General features: G+C 40.2%; 2 protein-coding genes across 3 annotated transcripts in view; both read left to right on the forward strand.

Annotated features, from left to right (window-relative positions):
• RABL3 (RAB, member of RAS oncogene family like 3) overlaps positions 1–10,593 on the forward strand; it is a 41,902-nt gene extending 31,309 nt beyond the window's left edge. The window contains exons 6-10 of one of the 2 annotated variants that reach the window (XR_010840758.1): positions 1,899–1,970; positions 5,868–5,906; positions 6,494–6,580; positions 8,925–9,021; positions 9,967–10,593. Coding sequence is in view for 1 of the 2 variants with exons in the window: in XM_059065424.2 (XP_058921407.1) it covers positions 1,899–1,970; positions 5,868–5,906; positions 6,494–6,559 (177 nt within the window). In the remaining variant the exon portion in view is untranslated. Of the gene's footprint in view, positions 1–1,898; positions 1,971–5,867; positions 5,907–6,493; positions 7,676–8,924; positions 9,022–9,966 lie in introns of those variants that run through there. The other variant, XM_059065424.2, reaches the window with a different exon arrangement.
• Positions 10,594–14,948: 4,355 nt separating this feature from the next.
• The window catches only part of HGD (homogentisate 1,2-dioxygenase), a 43,600-nt gene continuing 33,525 nt past the window's right edge, over positions 14,949–25,023 (forward strand). Inside the window, exons 1-3 of the mRNA XM_059065423.2 lie at positions 14,949–14,963; positions 20,256–20,327; positions 21,459–21,547. Of these exons, the coding sequence (XP_058921406.1) occupies positions 14,949–14,963; positions 20,256–20,327; positions 21,459–21,547 (176 nt within the window). The remainder of the gene's footprint in view (positions 14,964–20,255; positions 20,328–21,458; positions 21,548–25,023) is intronic.

Raw genomic sequence — 25,023 nt, forward strand, 5'->3', positions numbered from 1 at the left:
GGCAGTTCAACATTGGAATTCCAGGAAAGAGATAGTAAACCTCTTAAGGTCTACTAATCATTGCAATGTACTAGTCACTTCATTATAATGTTTCAGATTCTTTTGTCTCTTCAGAGCCCCATTTTTTCCTATTTTTATCCTAATAGTAATATATCTGTTATTTATTATTTAAAATAATATTTAATGATATTTTAAAATAAACTTTTCTATTGTTTATTTTAACCAAAAAATATATCTATTGTTTATTATTATCTTTATGGCCTACCAAGAGATGTAGTGCCTTGCATTCAGTGAGTGAGAAATCCCTGGCCACTGTTCTGTTTGTTTTTTGCTCCTCTTGCTCTTTATTTTCATGCTTCCTACTGTTCCTAAGAACTTCATAGTACTTGTTAGTTGAGCACTGGTGAGTAACTAGTACTAAAAAGTGAAGTGTTGTCCTCAGAATGGGAGAAAATATTTGCAAACGAAGCAACTGACAAAGGATTAATCTCCAAAATATACAAGCAGCTCATGCAGCTCAATATCAGAAAAACAAACAACCCAATCCAAAAATGGGCAGAAGACCTAAATAGACATTTCTCCAAAGAAGATATACAGATTGGCAACAAACACATGAAAGGATGCTCAACATCACTGATCATTAGAGAAATGCAAATCAAGACCACAATGAGGTATCACGTCACACCAGTCAGAAAGGCCATCATCAAAAAATCTACAAACAATAAATGCTGGAGGGGGTGTGGAGGAAAGGGAACCCTCTCGCACTGTTGGTGGGAATGTAAATTAATACAGCCACTATGGAGAACAGCATGAAGGTTCCTTAAAAAACTAGAAACAGAACTACCATATGACCCAGCAATTCCCACTACTGAGCATATACCCTGAGAAAACCATAATTCAGAAACAGGCATGTACTACAATGTTCATTGCAGGACTATTTAAAATAGCCAGGACATGGAAGCAACCTAAGTGTCCATCAACAGATGAATGGATAAAGAAGATGTGGCACATATATACATGGAATATTTCTTAGCCATAAGAAGAAACGAAATTGAGTTATTGGTAGTGAGGTGGATGGACCTAGAGTCTGTCATACAGAGTGAAGTAAGTCAGAAAGAGAAAAATAAGTACCGTATGCTAACACATATATATGGAATCTAAAAAAATATATATTTCTGATGAACCTAGAGGCAGGACAGGAATAAAGAAGCAGATGTAGAGAATGGACTTGAGGACACAGGGAGGGGGAAGGGTAAGCTGGGATGAAGTGAGAGAGTAATAGCATTGACATGTATACACTACCAAATGTAAAATAGATGGCTAGTGGGAAGCAGCTGCGTAGCACGGGGAGATCAGCTCGCTGCTTTGTGATCACTTAGAGGGGTGGGACAGGGAGGGTGGGAGGGAGATACATGAGGGAGGGGATATGGGGATATATGTATACATATAGCTGATTCACTTTGTTATATAGCAGAAACTAACACACCATTGTAAAGCAATTATACTCCAATAAAGATGTTAAAAAAAAGTGTTGTCTGTTTTTAATAGCTCTATTTCTGCTTTTGAAGGTAAATGTAGGCAGGTCACCTAATTAGTATGTTGGTTTTGTTGTTAGTAAGACATTAACAATCCTGTCTTCCTTTATGAATTATTTGATGATGAATACAGTGATTCAGTGTCCTCTAAAATTGCCTAAATAACAAAGAGTAAGTGGCCTCACCTTCCTTTAGCACTTTCCTCTTTGCTCTGTGCATCATAATTTGAAAATTACTTGAATATTTTATGAGAGTATTATGCCTAATGTTTTACTATAGAAATGTGCAAGAGGAACAGTAATGACTCACAAAGAGCTTATGTTTCCTAACGTTTAATTGTGGATCTTATGTTTTATCTTCTAGGATTGCACAAATCCACGGTACTTAGCTGCAGGTTCTTCCAATGCTGTCAAGCTCAGTAGGTTTTTTGATAAGGTAATGGCTTCAGTTAAGTTATTTTTAAACTTAATTTATGTATTATGAGAGTTTAAATTCTTTGTAGAATGCTTTGTCCTTTTATTCCTTCATCCTAAACTTCACAGCCTGAATACTACTTGTTTTGATCTCTCTTATCTGTTGGTATAATTGCTCAAGGCCTGCTGACATCTTTATTCTATCACCAATGTTATCTAAGCAAAGGATGAAAGCTACTGGATTCAAATGGGGTTTTTTAAGATACCTAATTCCCTCCTTAAAACAATTTCTGTTTCCATATTTTCTAGCATTTTTGTGCTTATTCACCACCCCCCAAGTCCCCACAAAAGGCACTAAACTGAGGACATTCTGCTTAAAGCCCTTAGTTATTTTTGCTCTCCCAGCTACTAATATTCTCCGTATAAATGTCACTGTTACTTTTAAGCCTATGTCATCTTCTTGATTGCCTAATTTTCCCTATCAGAAACCTTTGCATTCCAATTATTGACTCTTACCAGCATCATCTTATTGTCCAGAACTGGAATGAAAATGTAGCATTTTCAACATACTGGTAAATTAGAGCACTGCTTGTCTTTCCTTCACAAGGCCATACAGCTGCATTGCATACAATATTGACCAAGTTAAATTGTTTACCCAATGTTGACATTGTGTAGTAAAGTAAAATAGGATGTATTTCTATATTATTATTGAAAAAAGATTAATTTCTGTCTTATATTTCCTTTTACAAGTAATCTCCCAAGAAAAAAATTTCCCTCCTTAGAGCTCTTCTTTATGAATCATTTTTCTTTTAACTATTTAGAGATCTGTAATTGGCTCTTTTGTCCAATAGGTCAGCATAAGATGAGCCCCACACTCCATCCCTGTTTAATATTAGGTCACTGGGAAATTTTTGCTTTATTGCAGAACTTCCCAACTGGTGTGTGGCCAAAAGGGTACAGGTGCACTGAGATAGTGATCCCCTCAGTTCTCAGAGCAGCCAGAGCCCCTGGCCTGGCTCTTCCATTTACTCCATTTGTACATTTGCTAATGTATAAATATTAGCATTTTCTAAATGTGTCATGACATGAAGAAATGGTTGGAAGCACTGCAAGGAACCAAATTTCCTCTCCACATTGTTTTCAAACTTAAAACATAAGAACTTCCGTTTGGTTTAGATCCATGGCTGCTATCTATGTCCCCTAGAAGCAGCATCATATAGATCTGTGTCTAACATGGAAAGATCCCACAATATATTGTTTAAATTTTAAATAATTTATTAATTTTAAAATTTAAAAAATAAAATGTAATAAGTTATATCCTAGAGAAACAATGGGTTATAGATCATTGTGACCCAACTTGTCAGGCAAGACTTTACTTAAAAAAAAAAAATTAGAGGGAACTTGGTTGGTTTTAAGAAGAGATAAGTTTTGATAAGAGGAGACTTCCCTGGTGGTCCAGTGGTTAAAACTCAGCGCTACCAATGCAGGGGGCCCGGGTTCGATCCCTGGTCAGGGAACTAGATCCCACATGCCACAACAAAGATCCCGCATTGCTGGCAACTAAGAGCCGGCGCAGCCAAATAAATAAATAATTTTTTTTTAAATGGTTTGATAAGAGAAGGACATCGCAAGTTGAGGGCAGGGAATTATAAGCAAAATTGAAAAGCAACTTCTCTCTTGGTTTCCTAAATCACAAACAAAGTCAGGTGGATTAAGAGGTTGGCCAGGACTTCCCTGGTGGCGCAGTGGTTAAGAATCCACCTGCCAAGGCAGGGGACGTGGGTTCCCTGTTCCTGGAGGGTCCCACATGCCTCGGAGCAACTAAGTCCATGTGCCACAACTACTGAGCCTGCACTCTAGTGCCCATGAGCCACAACTCCTGAGCCCACGCACCACAACTATTGTAGCTGGCACACCTAGAGCCCGTGCTCCGCAACAAGAGTAGCCACTGCAATGAGAAGACCGCACACCACAACAAAGAGTAACCCCCGCTCGCCGCAACTAGAGAAAGCCTGCGTGCAGCAACAAAGATCCAATGCAGCCAAAAATTAATTAATTAATTAATTTTTTTTTTTTAAGAGGTGGGCCAGACCTACAGACTGAGGTGGTGGCCTGAAAGCAAGGGACTTGGCAGCTAAGATATGACTTTACATCATATCTTCCAGAATTTAGTGTAAAGATTTCTTTGCCAAGGGACTTCCCTGGTGGCGCAGTGGTTAAGAATCCACCTGCCAATGCAGGGGACACAGGTTTGAGCCCTGGTCCGGGAAGATCCCACAGGCTGTGGAACAACTAAGCCCACGAGCCACAATACTGAGCCCACGTACTGCAACTACTGAAGCCTGTGTGCCTAGAGCCCATGCTCTGCAACAAGAGAAGCCACTGCAATGAGAAGTCCATGCACCGCAACGAAGAGTAGCCCCCGCTCACCGCAACTAGAGAGAAAGCCCACGTGCAGCAACAAAGACTCAAAAAATAAATAAATAAATAAAAGATTTCTTTTCCAAGAGGGTATCTAATCCTCTTCTGCACTCCCTTCACTAATAGTAATTCTTAACCACTCTAGAGTAATAGAATTGTCCTGTCCTACCCTGGAGAGAGGAAGGAAGATCAGTCCTGTCATAGTTTTTGTGGGGTCAAGTATTTTAGATGGGTACTGATCATGAACCAGCTTTTCTACCTTTGAGGCCAGTGAGTGCAACCTTACCCTGAGTCTCTTGTGGCTAAAAGTAACCCATCCATAGTCTCGAAGATAAAAAAAATCCAGATGATATGGCTGTCAGGCCAATGAGAGCAAGCTGCTGCAGTCCTGGAAGAAGATTCTCTGCTTTATTCTGAGGAAGTTTCTAGCTTCATAATTCTAGATTCTAATGTCTTAGAGTTAATCTCCAGCTAATCTGTATTCTAATCTGCTGAACTTTTCTTAATCACATGTAAAGCTCTGTGTAAAGAAAATAATACTGCCTCTGTCACCATTGCAGTTTCTCAAGTGTTAGAACAGAGTTCTTTTTTTTTTTTAATGTTTTTCATCATGTGAATGTAGAGAACAAACGTATGGACACTAAGGAGGGAAAGTGGCAGGGTGGGGGAGGGTGGTGATGGGATGAATTGGGAGATTTTGATTGACATATATACACTAATATATATAAAATAGATAGCTAATAAGAACCTGCTGTATAAAAAATAAATAAAATAAAATTCAAAAAAATGTTTTTCATCATGTGAAAATATGCTGCTCTTAAACTCATTATGTTAGGGCATATATTTTGAAGGCTTCTTTTCAGTAGTAGTGATGGATTTGTACAGATACATCCACTGCTTTACCTTATTTCTCCTACTGACCAAATACAGACAATTCCGAAACTGCTGAATTAAGAGTGCAGATTAAGTCGGAAAAGAAGTTTGATGTTGTGTCATCTGTCTCCATTAAGGACCGACAGAATTTACAACTGTGTTTACTAGAGGGATGTGGCAGTTTACTACATTATACAGACAGACTCCTCTTTAAAGAATAGGTATGCTATTGTAGTAGCAAAAGTGCTTTGCTTTTATCTTATGGATTCTGTTTGGTACCTTTTCGGGCTGACTGCTAGGGAACTTTGAGCCAAATTTGCAGCCATACACTAGGAATTGCATGGGATCTCATGTCACTCTCTGGTTATTTAGTCTTTTTTGTTGTTCATGTGTTTTTTGACCTATCATTAATGCTTTTTGGAACAAGAGGCAGGCTTTTATAAAAATACTTCCACAATCCTGATCTCATTAACACCAGATTTAACTCATTGTACTAGATGTCTGTCCTGTTGAAAAGACTCTTAATTTGGGTATACACCTTTTAGTGCCATTAGTGGCCACTGCATTTACCACCTTTTCAAGGCATATGTGCTAAGCCCTTAAAATCTTTATATGTTTTTCACAGGTCATAGAGAAGAGATACTTTTTAAGAGATGGTAATCAGGTCTGTATCTATCTTTTCTTGATAAAATGATTTCTTGAATTTGGAGAGAGGTTTGACTTATTTGAAATTAATTTCCAAATTTACTTTTGAAATTTTTTTTTAAAGTGGGGTGGGAGGGAGTCCTTTGCAGGCCCAAGCAACTAACTTTCTTCTGTCCTGTTAAATACAAAAGAAAAAATCAGATCAAGGGAAAATAAGGGTTTAAGAAACAAAAAGAATCCAGAGATAAGGTTACATTATAAAATGATAGAATTGCTTGAGACTCCAAAGGCATATATCCAGAGTCTATCACAATGCAAATAATTCATATAGAAGTCCAATAGGTGAATATTACGAGATTCACCGCCATCCTGTCTGATTTAGACGGCACTATCACCAATTGCTTGGCAAATGTTTTTCCTTTTGGTAGAATTTATTTTTATTATTTAATTTGCTGTGGTTTTCTGAGTAAAACCGCAGAAAGATAGTTCTTTAAAGAACGACAGCCCAACATACAGAAACAGAAAATAAAGAAAACATTTTAAAGGCTATTAGCATTTGAACTCTGCCTGCTTGAGTCCTAATACGATTATCTTTCTTGCCTACAGATTCCAGGCTTTCCTGATCGCAAAAGGTTTGCGGGAGGAACATTAAAGAGCTTACATTATGACTGAATTACACTCATTCTTTGAAGAGTAAGCAAGCAGTGGCAGTTTTTCACAGCTTTCTTCTTGCTGTGTCAATTATTAATGTCTCAGGCTTTTAAGGAAATCATCTTAAAATGCCACCCTTCAGCCTTACCCTTTAATGGAAAACTGAAAGGAAGTAACAGCGTGGGAAGTCCAAACTTTGTCCCCATTCTCTCTGTTCCTCACCTTTCTGTCCCTGTTTATAGATTATATAAAAGCCTTGTGGAAATACAAGATGTCAAAATGATGCAGTAAATGAGCAGCAACAGAATGCTGCAGAGAAAATTTACTCTTGCCCAGAACTGGAGGGTTTTTATGGGTCTGTAATTTTCCCACACTCCTTGCTGAAGGCTTAATTAAGTACTTCAAAAATGTATCTCTATTGTTTTACCTTCTGAGGGGAAAGGTTATGTTAACCAGCCCTGAGCTGTCCACCCCAAACACTCTCTGTCATTTTCAAAGAAGCAAAATGGTGTTATTTAACTGCCTCCACCTTCATCACGCAAAAGGATGCCTAATAATAGCAACCCTTGTCTCTCTCTCCTCTCCTTTGCAAATGGCTTAGTGGCTGGAAGAGGCAGACTAATAGCTGGAGTTAAATATAAATAGATTAATAATACATAGAGAACAGCAGTACCAGAAAAGAAGAATTATGCAGAAATTGACAGCTCACTAAATCCTTCACTCTTTAGGTTACAGCTGTCTGCACCCTCTTACTGTTTTCTGTTTGGAAATAGGTAGGGTGAAATCTAAGACCTGCACAAGGGCAGTAAGAGAGATTTACAGCCTCTTCAGTTTGTATTTTTATTTTTGAAGGAAAGGTCAACTCCTAAAATGTCCCTTAACTATAGTCAGTAAACTAAGGATATTATTCTTTGTGTCAACAATGTATTTATGGAGAGAAGTAAAAATAACTTCCAAAGCAACACATTTACATGAATTATGGACTAGGATTCTTGGATTTCGTAATCCAAAATTTTTTGGGGGTGGTGTGTGTGTATATGCATAATTGTTCATCATTACTTTTTTTACCCATCTTTTTTGCTTGTATAATTGCCTTTGCCCCAGTCTTTGTTAATATATAAACCTGTTTTATGAAAACTGTAATTTGCTGCCTTATTCAGCAACTCCTTTTCACATGTATTCTTCTCTCTAGGAGGTCTCTGCACTCCTGATTTTGCTCCATATTAAAATATAAGAATAATAAATACAAAGTTTCAGCTTCTCATTTTAAAACTAGGGGAAAAAAACACTAAATTCTCTTTCTATTCCGTACTTTGGAAATCAAGGTGTGCTGAAAGAGGATATTAAAATGACGATGTTAGAGAGTGCTTTTAGAAAGTCTGTCTTGGGAATTTGGCAAGGGATTTTAAAGCACTTTTCATCAGCTAGAATTTTCTCCAGTCTTTCTTCACATCCTCCCCCACAAGAGTTAGCCCTGATTTCTTTTTTGACATAAAGGAGAGCTATGCAAATCAGGATCTGTATGTGGAATTTGGCACAAGTATTTTATGACAGTGGCTGTGCAGTTAAGAAGTAGAAACCAAATGCATATGCAGAAGACCTAAACCAACTGAAGCTCTTTGTATTCCTCTTTTAAAAAATAAATCAATAACCCTTAATTAGAAAGAAGATCTATTCCAATTACTCTATTTTCTCCCTTATTAAAAAATAAGATGAAAATAACCTATCACTGATGGCTTCAGGGTCAACCTTGAAAAATTAACAATACTCAACTTCATTTGCTCTTGCTGCCAGGCTTGACTCCTGAATTATAGTTTTCTAAGAAAAAATGATTTTAATCATCTAAGGTAAGTTTGTTGCAGCATTAGTAGCAGCAAAATAAAGTTGTTGGCCAAAGTGAATATTATTAGCCAGAGTTCTTCAAAAAGAATCTTTTGAAGCATAATTTTTGCTAAGACTTCCTGAGACCTGCTCATAAAAATTGATTTTAGGTAATAAACAACAAGTTTAAATACCAAATACTTCCTTAAAAGTGTTAATTAAAGCTTTAATTTTCTTACTTTCTTGATGGAACAAATTGCTAGCTATAAGAGAACTTTTTTTTCCCCCTGTTGTGATTCAGATGTCTAACCAACGTTCTTACTCACTGTGGAGGTGACCAGATATGAAGATCTGTGGCCACTCATCTGTCCCCCAGGCCGCTTAGTTGGAATCCAACTAAGGATTTGGGTTGGTCTCTCTACCTTAGTGCTCTAGAGAGAGGGCCACTCCCAAAGGGGTTGATCCATATCCGCTTTACTCAGGTTCTCAAAAGTTCCTGAACTTGGGACATCTATGATATAATCCAGGTGCCGTGACACTGCTGTTTTTCTCTCCATTCTGGAAGTGGACTGCATAGAACTGATGTGCTGGGCCATCGGACTGAGGTGAAGAGCTCCTAACCGCTGCCATAATCAGAGCTTTTGAGTCTTCATTTCAACAGGGTATGTATGCTTTAGCACCCAACCTAGGTAGGGCCTTATATGGGTATCTAAATGTTGGTTTAATTGAGGTTTTTAAAGCACAGGTAGCATCTATTTTAAGAACTTTGAAGTCTAACAGGATGTCTGCATTGATTTAACATCTGTTAAAATTCAAAGGAGGATACTCTGGGGGAGGGAGGAGAATGAAGTTTAAAAATTCGTTTCTCCATAGTCCCAAAACTGAGTTAAATTACTGTGGTAGGAGAGGAAGGGTTTCAGGAAATCTAGTACTGGGAGAACCCTGAGCCTCACATATTCCCCAGTATGTTTGCCTAATGCAAAATTGGAGTTGGAGCCTGCCAGCGCTGCTCCATAGAGTAGGAAAAGGATCCAACTTCGAGTAACAGTTAATAAGCACCTACATTTAAGGACTCAGAGCAATGGCTTTCAAACTCAAAAGTGCGTGAAAGTCCTCAGAAGTGCTTGTTTAAAATGCAGATTCCAGGATTGCTTCTGCCCCCCTCGCCCAATTCTATGTATATGGGATAGAGCCAGGATTTTGTATTTTTAACAGGCAAACGAGGTGATTTTGACGCAGGTAGCTCAGGATCCACCCTTTGAAAAAAATAAACCCATATCAAAAACGTAGGGAACACATGGATTGTAGACTCTACCTTATGGCACCGTTATAGCAGAGTTCATCAGAGTTCATCTTTGGCTTCCTCTTCATGACTGCCCCTTAATGAACTAAGTAAGCCACTCCTCCCTCTCAAGGCTACACATGCCACAGCAATCGTAATGTGATTGTCACATCCTCTATTGGCAAAACAGGAAATATTTGTCTTCAATGTACTGCTACCCATTTTTAATACTAGCACTTTCTACACTCTGGGTATATCTATTTCTAATGAAATGCCTTGCCATCTTATACATAACCTCTCTCTTATACCACATTTGTTTTCTCAGCTGGCCAACCACTAAGCTTTACCAATTACCAAGGTCATCAATAAGTAAAGGTGACGAATGAAACACCTAAACTTCAACAAAGATGTAAAATCTTGCTCAGTACCATCAAATATATCAGGTAATCTATCAGCTTCATCTTTTTCTTGGAGACATCGGTCCTGAAGTCCTCCGTCCTCTAACTGCACTCTGGAGTGATTGCTCTCTAGGCCTGCCACTTGTCCTTCACATTACTCTGTAATAATCCCCAGTTTCCTAAATGTAATATTTTCCATTTTCTTGGTGTGGATCAGTGGTCTTCCAACGGGGATGTGTGGAAGAATCTCTTCCAAGAGGTACATGGGCACGGATAGTTTTAAGGGAATCATTTTCCAGATCACTAATTCTCATATGAATGTATCTTTGTTAAGATTGATCTGCTTGTGTAGCAGCTCGTGCTGGCTCTTATTTACCACCTCTACTTTCCCAATTGCCCTTTTCCCACTACAGAAAAGGAGCATCTCACTACTAGTGCAATAGAAATACGGCATATTGCCCCAGGGTGTAAATGTCTTCAGGATGCCAACAAAGGGACAATTCTAAATATTAGTTTTATTTAAGGATTTTGTCTGTTTCACTCCTCACAATTACAAAAAAAAAAAAAAAAAAAAAAATACAGAGCTCTTAAGGAAGAGCTCCTGAGAACAAAGCAAAGAGCTTTGGTAGGAAACATCCAAGGCTGTGGCACATTCTTTCATGTCAAGTCTTCTTGCCTGGTCTATCAAAATATCAAAATAACATTTTCATCAAAAATAATTATATAGGGGCTTCCCTGGTGGCGCAGTGGTTGAGAATCTGCCTGCCGATGCAGGAGACACGGGTTCGTGCCCTGGTCCGGGAAGATCCCACATGCCGCGGAGCGGCTAAGCCCGTGAGCCATGGCCGCTAGGCCTGCGCGTCCCGAGCCTGTGCTCCGCAACGGGAGAGGCCACAGCAGTGAGAGGCCCGCATACCGCAAAAAAAATAAAAAAATAAAAAAAAATAATTATATAGGCAAATGTATATAAAATTAACATTTTTATTTTCCCAACCCTTTCTGAGTAAATGAGTTAGACAAAGCACCTCCAAGTGAAAGGGTAACAGTTAAAGTCACTGATTCCAATAGCTGGGTAACAAAGCCTTTTCCAATCAGGTTTCCAGTTATTTGCTTGCAACAAAATTGAAGAAGAACCAATCTGAGTTATTGACTGATAGGTCATTAAAATAATGTTTAATGATAGGTCAGTATGTGATTTTTGGTATTTAATTCAGAAGGAATTTGAGTGCTACCATAACAAAATCCCTTCCATTCATAACTGCTTATTTATGTGAACAACTTTTCTCAACATTTATGTCTATAAAAGCAAAAAATAGGATTAAATGATGCTGAATCCTGTGTCATTCTAGAAATAGGAATTATTCATGGATATTTGAATTAATGTGGGAGGGAGCCATCTACCTCATTAAAAGAAGCATTTCCAGAAAGACATTGCCTTTTATATTTAATAATTATTTATCAAAATGTATAGTATTTATGGGACACTGTCCTAGAGAAGAATCCTCCAGTGTCCTGTCTGGAGGGTAAAACACTTGCTGATAGCATTCTAGAAATGCAGCTGGAGAAGGAAGCTGGAGATTTCATCATCACTACACTTGGTTTTGGTCCTACTCCCCACTCTCTGATGTTTGTGAATCCAGAGCTTCTGCAGAGAGTAAACCTATCTTGTGCTAGAATCCAGAGGTGGCAGGTATCTGGTGTCTCCAATTCCTGGTCCTTTTTAAGTTCTTCTCTTCACCTGTTCCCCATATCATTCACTGAATCCTTCTCCCTCTGCCTGGTTTTTAGCATCTTAGTTCTTATTGCTCACCACTTTGATACTGTGACTCTGCTCTGGTCCAGTATGTGTTTGCCTTGTCCCTGCACACAACCTGCTTCTTCCACTGGGTGTCTTTTTGAATGCTAACCACCCTGCCTAGAAGTCCCCTTCTTTCCCCTGCTTTAAATGTCTGCCAAAACTCCCCTTTCTGGAAGCCTTCCCTCACTAGACTCCTCCACTCAATTTCCATCAGTGCCCTAAAAACAGGTCTTTGAATGCACTGCACTTCTCTGTCTTTGTATACAATCCTCTCCCTCCTCAATGCCCTATCCAACTCTTACTCTGTGTGACTTGGCTCAGCTATCCTCTCCTCAGGGAGCTAGTCAGAGCTCTGTGGTCCCTAATGCCTCCCATAGCACCCTGACTCTTTCTTGTCACAGCACACATGGCACTCCGTTGTAATGGCCCATTCATTGGTCAGTCTTCTCCAGCATGCGCCCTCCTACAGGACCAGACTCTCAATCATCTCTGTATCCCCCCACGCCTCACAGGGCCTGGCACATGGCAGGTCCCCAATAATTGTAAGATAAATAAATAAGTGCGTGATTAGATTAAAATAGAAAGTCATCAGACATAGACTCAGAGCTGTGTGTTCTGTGTTTTATTTATTCTCATTTCTCCTGTGTGTGTATGGCACAGTACCTGGCACATAGTGGTTACAAAGCAAATACTCGTTTTCTTGAATTATTGTTACAAAAACAGAAAAAAAAAACAGGAAATAAAGTGAACCCACTTGGGAGAAATCCCTAAATAGGGAATTAATAGATTTATTCAATTTTAAATATTTTCAGGCCCCTCAAAATAATTTTCATCCAGTCAAGGATCTGTTACCACTTTCTTACTCTTTCAGAAATCTCTCACACCTTAGGAAGGAACAGAAACACCTCTTAAATCTGCCTTCAAAGCTGATTTGGAAAGAACATATAAAGTTTATGGAAAAACAAAGCAGTAAAGCTTTTCCTTTGTCATTTATTTGTTCCCATCCAGTTTTTCCCCCCTAATCACCAAAGCCTAACTTCTAGGATCAATAGAGATTCAAGACCCAATGTACTCATAAACTCAGATATGCAAGAAATATTTTTCTTGAATTCACTTTTGATTTTGAGTCTGCATACTGCAGGAGTAATAAAAACTTAGCCTCAGTAAAGCTAGGGTTTACACCCCCCTTTCTCCCAGGTTTGCATATAAATTCCAGGGAAGCTTATATAATACCACAATGTCAGTTGTCTATGCTGACATGCTGAGATGTGCTATAAGCTCCCTGGTCTGCAGGCATCAATCCACACAGTTTGCTACCAACCTGTCACTTATTTATATCAACATGGCTCCTTTGGCCTGGTCCTTTCTGTGCTAATACCTCAGACACAGGCAAATCATTCTGTTGCTACTGCAGTACGCTAGAGCCTGGGGACCTCTGGAGGTTGCTTAGACCCCTTTATCTAAAGCAGAATGTGTCAAACTGGCAGCCCATAGTCATTTACACCTACATGCATGTTTCTTGACATAATTGTATCAGTTATCTATCACTGCTTAACAAAATACCCCAAAACTTAATGGCATAAAATATGTCATTCTATTTGCTCACAATTTTGTGGGTCAGCAGTTCAGGCTAGGTTTAGCTGGTGGTTCTCCTGCTGGTCTCACCTGGGATCACATACGTATCTGCAGTCATCTGGCAGCCACATTGCCTCATTCACACATCTGGCAGCTAGTGCTGGGCTGTTGAGTGCCTGGACCTCTTGGTCTCATTCTCAAGGAGGCTAGCCTGACTTCTCTGAATGGTGGTCTCAAGTAGCAAGAAATGGGCAAATCCTAAGGCACAAGCATTTTTCAAACCTCTGCTTGTGTTGTGTTTGCTATTAGCCAAAGTAAGATTCAAGGAGGTAAGTAAAAGACTCCGTCTCATGCTGGGAGGAGCAGCAAAGTCATATTGCAAAGGGGCATGCATACAAGGATGAAAGGAATCTGTGGGCATTTTTTGCAATCTATTACAATGGCTTCATTCATTCATTTATTCATTCATCCATTCACTTGTTTAAGTTGCCAATGTTTAAAAATTGGAGCTTCGTGTATAAAAGTCGTATCTTAAAAAATCACGTAGCCTACTTTACCCATTTACATTTCCTGCCTGTTCTGCTGCACTTGAGTTTATGATAATAAAGCCTAGTTTTAAAAGATTGTTTTTGTGAAATTAAATGAGGTAATGTCTGTGGGAAAATCTGGCATGAACAAGCTCTCAATATATGGTTTCTTCCTTCCTGAATGCCATTAGCCATGAAGTTGATACCTGACCATGGCTAAGGAGAGTAGCCAAGATGAAGGACAAGGGAGTCATGGAAAAGGTGGCTGGAAAATAATCCCTTGGTCTCTTTCTAGAGAGGTACAGGCATTAGGAAATAAGATTCTTAAAGAATTTATAAGAACACAAAATACATTTAAGAAATTAAGAGGAGCAATAGTAAATATCTCAGTTTGCTTTAAGTAAAGTGCTTCAGGCTCTGAACTGTTCACCCAGCTCATCCCTGGGAGCAGGTATGGAGAGCTGTCCAGACTCTGTCCCTGCTTCAGGTAGCTGCGTGAAAACGCCTGTGTCACAGCACGGATCATTTTCTCACTGCTCTCCAGAGAGTGAACACTCCGCCCTGTTCCTTCCCGGCCTCAGTCGGGACTGAGTGGAGAAGCCTCTGCCTCACACAGCAGGCCTAACTGCCACAGTTCCTTCCGCAGAGAGCTTTACATTCTCTGCCTTTAGTCATAAGCCTCTTTCTTTTAACTGGAACAAATCATTGGTCAACATTTACCTCGGGTGAAGAGGAGACAGGCCTCCGCAAACTTCAGAAACAGCCCAGGTTTCAAAACCAAAGATAGTTGTGTAAGCAGTTTGCAAACAAGCATGCTGGACTTTCTCCCTAGTGTAGCAGTTAGGAAACGCTTGTGGCTAGTTTGAGCGACCAGCTGACCAGCGGGCACAGTGAAGCAGTAGAATAACAACATCCAGAGGTGGTTTGAAGGAGAAACAGAAGCATTTTGACTTCATACCCTCTCTGAGCCTGGGTTTCCTGAAATCATCACACCTGCAGCAGAAGCAAAATGGCAGAGTTGAAGGTAAGAAACTATCTGGCCACTTCGCTGTGGCTTCTTCAGCCACAACTCATGGAAGCGTCTGAGAATTCCAGAGCTTCAGAGTCAAAAAGAACTTAGAGAGGCCCTCATCCAAGCTGTGGGTTCAGAGGCTTCGCCGTGGTGTCCGTAAGCATGGTTGGGGCTGGGGGATGATAAAGAAAAGAGATGATGGTCTAACTGTCCATCTCTTGCCTTGCTTATTACATATATTGTCTTGGGAATCTGTAGACATCATAAGGGTTCTCCTCCACCATGGACAGACATGTTTCTCACTGTGTCTGTTTGCCAGCCCCTACTCTCCCACACCTTCCTGATGCTGCAGCTTCCTGGACAGCCTCCAGCCGACCAATTAGGCATATTTAATCCATTCAGTTATTTTGAGGCTCACAATCAGCGCTTGGCCAGTAGAAACCCTAGCACTTCCTCTAGGAAATAATTCCTGTTTATTATTTAATCTTCAATTGAAAAATATGTGTGGGTTATGTGCTACTAATGAATTAACTCATAATCTTCAAAGTAAATCTGGAGGTAGCCACTTTACCATTGAGGAAAATAAAGTTTAGAGAGATTAAGTGACTTGCCCAAGGTCACTGCTGATAGGTGATAGAGACTGGATTAGAAATTGGGTTTTTCTGAATCCATGCCCAGGCTCCAAAAGGAGCCTTAGTAGCATCTGCTAGACTGAGTACCTTAAGGCCAGTGAACTCTCATTCTTTCATTCGGCAAATATTATATGTTAATACATGATGCCACGAATTAACATAGGAAAGGAACTGAATCTGTACTAGGTGGAGCCAAGAGAAACTTCTTGAAGGAGGCTGTTCCTAAGCTGAGTCCTAGGAGAGATGTAGAAATTGACAACTGAAAAGGGGCTAGAGGAAACAAGTGCAAAGGCACAGCACACACAGAAAGCCCTGCATGTTCTGGGATCCAAGAGTTAAATTTGGGTTGCTACAGGGACAGCCAAGATGAGATACCCAGGATGTGGTCAGATGTATGGATCTGGATCTCAGGGGAGGGGGTAGAGCTAGGAGAATAGATATGGGAGGTCATCATATCAATGTGGTGGTAGTTGAAGTCTTAGAAGAGGGGGAGTGCATAAAAACTTCATTTCCTGATGAAAAGGCTATGGGGAAGTTCAACAGGGGTGGAAACATCCCTACCATTTATAAATAAATTATATCTAAAATCCTATCCTGCTGAAATTTTTGAGCAACTTATTATGCACAGCACTAGGACACCAACGTAAATTGCATGCTGGTCTTTGTTCTCAATTTCAAAGGCATTTTTCCCAGCCTGCTGTCTAATCTCTGCAAGGAAAGGTTAGCTCTACAGATCACAAATCCAAACACAGAAAGCCAGATTGCATCACTCTAATCAATACACATTATAAGTTTTAAAAAAAATTTCTCTCCTTTTATTTCTTCCTTTTAATGGATATGTCAACACAAAGCCTCAAATGAAATCACATTTACATAAAAACAGCACAACTGGGGGAAGAAAATTCAAAAGATAAAATAGTAAAATTAAATTTTAAATGAACCACCCAATGTTCTTAAGTCTTCTATAAGTCCACTTCTACAAGTCTTGATTTCTTCATTTCTAAAAAAACAGAGCTGTTTAACATGCAGGCTTTGGGCCCCAGCACCAAATATTTTGATTCACTAGGTATGGTCTGTATTTAACAAGCTTTGGGGGTGATTCTAATTAGCCAGAGATGGGACCTCCTGGTCTACATAATTATTGTATTCATTTCCTGTTTCTGTTGTAACAAATTACCACAAATTTAGTGGCTTAAAATGACCAAATTTATTTGCTTACAGTTTTGGAGGTCAGAAGTCTGAAATCAGTTTCACTGGGCTTAAAGTCAAGGTGTTGGCTGGTTCCTTTTGAAGACTCAAGGGGAGAATCCATTTCCCTGCATTTCCAGCTTCTAGAAGTTGCCTGCGTTTCTTGACTTATGATCCCTTTCACCGTCTTCAAAGTGCATAACTCATCTCTGCTTCCTTCATCACAAAACCTTTTCCTCTTCTATAATCAAATCTTCCTCTACCTCCCTCTCTTACGAATACTCTTATGATTACATTTAGGGTGCACCCAAATAATCCAGGACATCTCCCCATCTCAAGATCCTTAACTTAATCACATCTGCAAAGTCTATTTTGCTATATAAGGGAACACTCACAAGTTCCAGGGATTAAGACATAGATATCTTTGGGGCATCATTATTCAGCCTACCGCAGTTTAGCCTACTTGCAATAATCTTCAAGTTCCCCTAACAATCTGTATCCTATGTTCCCATCAAGGTTAACTAGAAATACTGGACTCTTTGCACAGGAGAAAAAGGTAGCTATAGTGCCATCTCTACCCTGACTTCTCTCTCTTTCCCTCATGCCCAGGAGAAGGAAGTGAGGTATAGTATCTGCTTGTCCCATCAGGGTGTTACCCAGAATCAGAGTCAGGAGAAAGCACTTCATAAAACTACTCTGAAAAATAAATCATATCCTGGGGACCAGGTGAAAATTAGAAAGCTGTACACTAGGGAGCTGCCAAAGAACTGATGGTACTGAAGTTACATGGAGCTCAATAATTTGTTCTTTCATTTAGAAAGGATGTGTATAATTCTCTTGGAAGGAAACAATTGTTTCTATGTGGGATCAAATTATTCCGAAATCTGGATTGAAGAAAGCATACAAACACACTTGCTTAATGTCAGATGTTTTTAATTTTTCGGTATAAGGTATATTTGTATAGTCACTGAACCAGCTGGAGTTGAAAGCTTGGATTTTCACAGCTGATATAAGCAGAGTTCAGATTCTGTCCTTGATCTCAAAGCCTTGGGAAAGCAGCTGCAGAATACTGCTTCCTTGATTCTGATACCTTCAGCAGTAAGGCACATGATATTTTAAAACTCTAACAAACTCATCTGTAATTTTTCTCTCAGGGGGTTAGAAAAACCAACTGGTTTGAGAATGACTCAGCAGTTTTCATCCCCCTCTTCAGCCAATGCACCTCAGCTAAGATTGAGAAACCGATTCAGAGCTCACACCTCTCTGAGCTGGGTTGGCTCCCTTCCAAAGCACCAGCTGTTCTTTCTACTTTCTTTTCTACTTTTTAAAGCAGTCTGAAGCATATGCTTTAAAATTACATATAGTAAGTCTCTTTTCCTTTGTTCCCAACGTACAAATAACCCTGGACTCTTCTGAGGCCAGCAGTTGCAAAGAATGGAGAAGGTTAATGAGTAAACCCACCCACTCCTGCCAGAAAGCTCAGCGCTCAGACCTTCTTGCCTCCGTTTGCAGAGGGAAACAATGCTGCAGTTGAACAAAGTGAAGCCACTGTGATACTCAGTGGCTTCAGGAAAGATTGGTCTTCAATTCCATTCCACAGAACTGAAGATAATTTCGCGTCATTACCATTTCTCAGCAGCTCAGATTCAATCCTCTTGATGGTGAGCAGGAGGTTCATTAGAGAGAAGAAAATTGTATTCAGGAAAGTCAGAATGCTGGATGGTCTCTGTCCTTTCCCCAAGGAAATCATTACAAACTGCATGCTGCTGTTAACTAATCTCTGTGTAATAAAACTCACTGTTTTTAGTGCTGATAGATTTTCAAATATAAAAAGAATATTGTGTCTGGAGGCAAAAAAAGAATAATTTAACTTCCATTGCTTTCTAGGTCATAACATTTCACATTTGATATTCCTTCCAAATATGGGCAGCTGTTGCCCTGATCATTGCTCACGCATCCAGGTGTGTTACATCAATCTCATCCTGCTCCATGCTGCTGAGAATTCTGAAGGGTTTATCCTCCACCCACTTACTTCTTTCTTATATCTCTTAAAGACATGTACTCAGATGGTGGCATTTCACTCACTGAGTGACGCTGCACTTTCATTATCGTGGGCTAAAATTAAGTATTGATACATTTATGAGGAACAACTATGGGAAGAAAATGGCCTTTTTTTTTTTGATGTTTAAGTTAGAGAAGGGAGTTCTAACCCTACTTAGAGCAGGATACATACACTCATGTTAGAATAGGCTCTAAGGGGGACTTCCCTGGTGGCGCAGTGGTTAAGAATCCGCCTGCCAGTGCATGGGACAGGGTTTCGAGCCCTGGTCCAGGAAGATCCCACATGCCGCGGAGCAACTATGCCCGTGTGCCACACCTATTGAGCCTGAGCTCTAGAGCCCGTGCTCCACAACAAGAGAGGCCACTGCAATGAGAAGCCCGCGCACCACAACTAAGGGTAGCCCCGACTCTCCACAATTAGAGAAAGCCCGCGTGCAGCAACAAAGACCCAACCCAGCCAAAATTAAATAAATAAATAGAATAGAATAGGCTCTAAGGGAAAAACTGAAACAATAGATATCTACTGAGTACCTTCTATAAACCAGGCACAAGGCGTATAGAGGTAAACAAGATGCCATAGTTCCAGCCTTCGTGGAGCTTATAAACTAGCAGAGAAGCCAGACAGTGAACAAGAACTCACAGGTGTGTTTTAAGTGTTGTCAAAATAAGTTTTAGGGGCTCCGCACACTTTAGTTTATTGAGAAACTTTTTTTCCCCTGGATGAAAAGTAAATTGATGACAATCAGAATGAACTCCATTGTGCCACTGAGGACAGATTCTGATCTGGCTATTCTCCTGAAAGCCACGCATATCTTCAAAACTTGTTTTCCTATATCCACATAGATGCAAATATATTTACAAGTGCTCCATAGATGAGCCAGATGATGTAGATTTTTGCCTGCAGTGAGGCTGGTTGGAGGGCTTTTTCTCAAGGGTTTTGCTGTCAGATTGGATCCACACACTCTTTACAGCTACTTCTTTCAGTGTATGGAGGGGAAGTGGAGCTCTAGCCTCAGGAAGCTTGCAGGCTAGGCCAGCCAGATCTTACTAACCTGGAGTTGAGGTGATGCCTGAGCCCTCTCCCCTCTCAGGAACTCCCTGATGGGACCGGAATTAAAGAACCTGTTCTTGGAGTGGGATAATTAAGAACAAGCCCATAAATCAACTAAGTACAGCTAAGGATGGAAAGCCCATGTAATATCCAGCACTCTTCTCGCAATTAATTGGTGGTCTTTAAAATTCACACAGAGAAGTTACCTTTCCTAAATGGTTCACATGCCAAGACATAGCAAAGATGTTATGTATAGAACGTGATACACAAACATATGTCCATAAAGAAATTCTTACCTTCATAGACAGTCAAAATAGCAAAATACTCTTTAAATCCCATTAATGGTGGCCTTTGTGTCTTTGTCACATGCAGTACATTTCTGGATTCGGTAATGAGTGTGCCTCAGAGGATCCTCGCTGCCCAGGTGCCCTGCCAGAAGGACAGGTATGAGTGAATAGAATATTAGCTTGGAGAACTCTGAATTATAGGAATGAATGACCAGCTTTCAGGCCAAGAGCTTCTACCCACCATCTTGAAAATTAGCCTGTGAACTGTCTAGGAGTTTCACAAATCATTAAGACAATTGGGATGCAGAACAATGACAATACAAAGGTTAAAGTTGGATAATGGTTACCTATGGCAAAGCACTTAGTCCCAAAAAAGTAACCCTAAATTTAGGGCTTTTAAGAAGATCCCCTAGGTCCAGGGTTAAGGGACTTCCTTAAAGTTCCCTTGAACAGCATAAGATATGGCAATGATGAAAAAATAATCAGTCCTTGTTAAAAAAAAAAAAAAATGTGTGCACAAAGATGTTCACACTAGTGTTGGTTACAATAGCAAAAATATGGCAAACAAAAATTTTGTCAAAAATTTTAAAGAATATTTCATGGCATGAAAAAATGCTCATGATATAGTGTTTCCTCTTTTTTTTAAGTGCTAATTATTAACAGGACTACACATATCATAGGGTTCCCATTTTGGAGGATAAGAATGGAAGGAAAGGGCTTCCCTGGTGGCGCAGTGGTTGAGAATCTGCCTGCCAATGCAGGGGACATGGGTTCGAGCCCTAGTCTGGGAAGATCCCACAGGCTGCAGAGCATCTAGGCCCGTGAGCCACAGCTACTGAGCCTGCGCGTCTGGAGCAAGAGAGGCTGTGACAGTGAGAGGCCCATGCACCGCGATGGAGAGTGGCCCCAGCTCTCCACAACTAGAAGAAAGCCCACGCACAGATACGAAGACCAACACAGTCAAAAATAAATAAATAAAATTATTTTAAAAAAGAAAAGAATGGAAGGAAATATACTCATATGTCAACATTGGGTTATTTCTGGATAGTGAGATAATGGCTTATAGTTTATAAATTTTCTACAATAAGCATGTACTACTTCTCTAATCAAGGAGGAAAGTCACCTAAAACATTATTACGAGAAGGACGTATGGGTTGGAGATGGTCATGTGCAGTGAGTGGCTCAGAGCATCCCCATCCAAGACAGAATTCCCCCACTGAGTTGTCTGATGGGAAAGTAGAATGCTTTTCTGATGGACTGATGTCATTTATTACCTCCTTTGTTTTAGAATAATCCTCAAGTTTGCCTTTACAATCTGTATGCCGAGCAGCTCTCAGGATCAGCTTTCACTTGTCCACGGAGCAGCAATAAAAGAAGGTAAAAGGATTAGGTTAATTCTGACCTGCGGTCTATGAGGGCTCTGACTAGTATTTAGTGCCACCTCCTATACCTGGGCCACAGCCTCCCAGGGTTGCCCAAGATCCTGCTTCTTACAGGCTGTACTCTGGGTCATAGTCAGGGGAGGATGAACCTCATCTCCAGCTAGAATCAAGTGACTGATGGAAGAAGTGGAGAGAGCAGCTGCACAGAGCCTAGAAAACAGACATGTCTAGTTCCATTTACAATTTGTTGCTTGTATTCAGAAGACAGTCTTCCTCATAGTCTGACCTTCCCCTGGGATTGTGCAGTTGAGTTCCGAATTTTGATTTACTTGGGAGTTTTTTTAATAATGATTAACTCAAAATTATAGAAGATTCAGTGCAATATCTTCCTCAGATGACTAGAAGTATTATGTTCTTTGGATGAAAATGTTGGATAATCCAAGCTTGGGTTAGATGAAAGGTCATGTATTATGGCCCCTGGTGGTTTGAATTAATAAGGTTTTTTCTCCTCGGAATTTGTCTTTGCTGGAAACCAGCACATTCGTTAGCACAACGTGTCATGATCCATGTTTGCTCTAATCCTATAAGCCAGGTCAATGAACTCAGTCTCTTGGCTAACTCCTATCGGGCAGGTTGGTTGCAGTAGCTGTTGTGGTTTAGGGAAGCAGTTGAGTGTTGTGACTTAAGCAGTGTCTAATTATGGGAATTTCAGAATAGGACACTTGTGTAGAGGGCTGCTGCTTATATTGAAGTCTGGGGAGGAGGGCAGGCAGTCTTGTATTGCTTAGTGGAAGGTGATTGGGTTTGTCTCCAGCGAGTCCTCCTGAGAAGTAAATGAGATAGTGATAGGTTGTTCCCCTTAGGGGTTAATCGTGCCCACTCTGGAGGCAGGCCTCCTGAGTTTAAATCCTGGCTCCTTCTCTTTCCAGCTGTGTGACCTTGGGCAGGTCATGTACCCTCCAAGAGCCTTCTGGTTTCTCATTTGTAAAAGAGATAATAATAGTACTTATCTCATAGTTGTGATGAGGATTAAGGGAAAGAACGTATGTAAGGTGCTTAGCACATTGCCGGGTACATGGTGAGTGCTCAATTAACATTAATTATTATTATCATTATTGCCACAGTAGCAGAGTGTCTCCCTCCAATACCGTGTATCCCTAGGAGGCTGTCGGAAAACTGAGTGGCAGGTGCTATGCTACCATATCAATATCAATATTGCTTTCCTCTCGATAGATCTGTACATGGGGGGGGAAGAGATAGTTTCCCATACTTGTCAAACCAAGATTAATTCTATCGCTATTTAATCATCTCTCTCTCTCTGCAAGCCCAGATAGCCAAGGTAAGGTAAGCACACAGACAATTCCTGTCTATTCTAATTTATGACAGCCTGGCCTCCATGACTATGTTCTTGACTTTATGACCCATTCACTAACTGGACACCTGGACTCCGGATTCTGCTGCCTGCCCCCATTATTCAGCAATATCTTCAGCCAGCAGGCGCAGAGCTCTGTTCCAGAAGGCTGAAAAGGAGCTGTTGGCATTTCATTAAGACACTGGCACCATTCCCTGAATCAGAATTAAATCTCTGTCCAGGGCAGTGTGGTGCTGCCTGGGGAGTTTTATAAACTCAGCTAAAAAACAAGGGACACTAGGCATGGTTCACCCATCTGTTTAGAACTCTTCAAAGGTATCCACAAGAATTTTGTGAAAATGCTCAAAATCCCCAGTGGGAAGATGGAACCAGCCCTATCCATAGATGAGAAAGCCTGAAATTCCTACATTTAGTCACTACTCATTTAAGCCACAGAGTTCAGGAACTCCACCACCCCTACCCACAAACTATCAGAGAATATATCTATCAGGGGTTGATTTTTATCTGATTAGTTAGCTGATCCCTTAGGTCCTGAGAAGGTGAGAGCCAACACAGAGAATGTAGGAAATCTGGACCATCATAAAAACCCAGATGATAAGGCGTAGACAGTTAGACAATTCAACACACATCTAGTAAGTGAGCACCTACTGTGTGCCAGGCATTCTAGGTACATAAACTCTGAATCCTCACAACAATCCTAGGAGATAAGGATGAGGAACATAGGATCAAAAAAGTTTTGGGAATTCCCTGGAGGTCCGGTGGTTAGGATTCTGAGCTTTCACTGCTGAGGGCCTGGGTTTGGTCCCTGGTCAGGGAACTAAGATCTCACAAGCCACACAGGGTGGCCAAAAAAAAAAATACAAGAAGAGTCTTGTAACTTGCCCAAGATCACACAGTCGGTTCTAAAATACACACACACATGTTCTCAATTCCATATAGAACCTAGAGAGGCCTAGTTAATTCATGGCCCGAAGTCCAATGTCTGAGATTACTTCACCTAGAGCTAGAGGAATCAAAAGAAAACTGAACAAACCTAGCTAGCCCTTTAATCTCCCAAATGGCTCAGTGTAGGGCCAGGTCAATTCCACCCGCTGAAGTAGACTGTCCTGGAGCTTAAAGAGCCAGACCTTGTTCAAGCAGGTCTGGTCTTCCATCGCCCCAAGTAGTGTTCCTTCTTCCTGCTGTCAAGGTAACAGCCTCTGAAAGGACTTGGGTCCCTCTTAGTGAGGTTCAGTGTCCCTCTCAACTTCTGGATGGTTCTCCTCCTGGTGTCCTTCAGGGTTCCTTCATCAGAGTCTTCTCTTCCTGAAACAAAGCCAGAAATGTACTATAAGAAAGTAAAGATTGTTGCTCTTATAATTTTAGATATGTTAATTTCCTAAACATCTTACAAATTAACATCAAAAAGACAACCCAATAGAAAAATGGTAAAGGACTTGGGCAAGTAATTTATAGAAAAATTCCAAGGGGCCAATAAACATACAGATTCTCAACCTTACTCATAATAATGGTAATACAAAATAAAAATGAGATAGTATTTTTTACCTACAATGCCAAAATTATTAATAATACCCCCTATTTGTAAAGATGTGGGTGATCAGGCACTCTCACACATTAGTGTTGTGAGAATAAAGTGGTACAACAATTTGGCAATTTTTCTTATTATGCATTGGAAATATCTTAGAGAATGTACAAGAAAATTGTTAAGTTCTGATGCTTCTGAGGATTGGCTCTGAAGAAATTGGAGGAGAAAGCCATCCAAGTCTACCTTTTGTGACTTTTTAAATTACTTGAATTATTTTTATCACTGGCATGAATTACTTCTATAATTTTAAAGAAGAAAATTGATTTATATTTCAAAAATGACAAAGAAACCACCCATATTGTCTCAATCTATGTAGGATTCTTTGTCCTCACTTTCCAGAGCCAGAGCAAGGATTAGAATCCAATATGTACCTAAGCTAATGTTTTTCTGTGGATTTGCCTGCATAGATATCCCTCAAGGTACTTTCCCTTCCTTTATAGTTGTCATTGGGAAAGGCAATTCTTTTTTTGTCAGTATGGAAATAACCAAGGGCTAGAGGCTCAATATGAAGAGT

Source organism: Kogia breviceps, chromosome 5 (genome assembly GCF_026419965.1).
Source record: "Kogia breviceps isolate mKogBre1 chromosome 5, mKogBre1 haplotype 1, whole genome shotgun sequence".
Taxonomy (NCBI): domain Eukaryota; kingdom Metazoa; phylum Chordata; class Mammalia; order Artiodactyla; family Physeteridae; genus Kogia; species Kogia breviceps.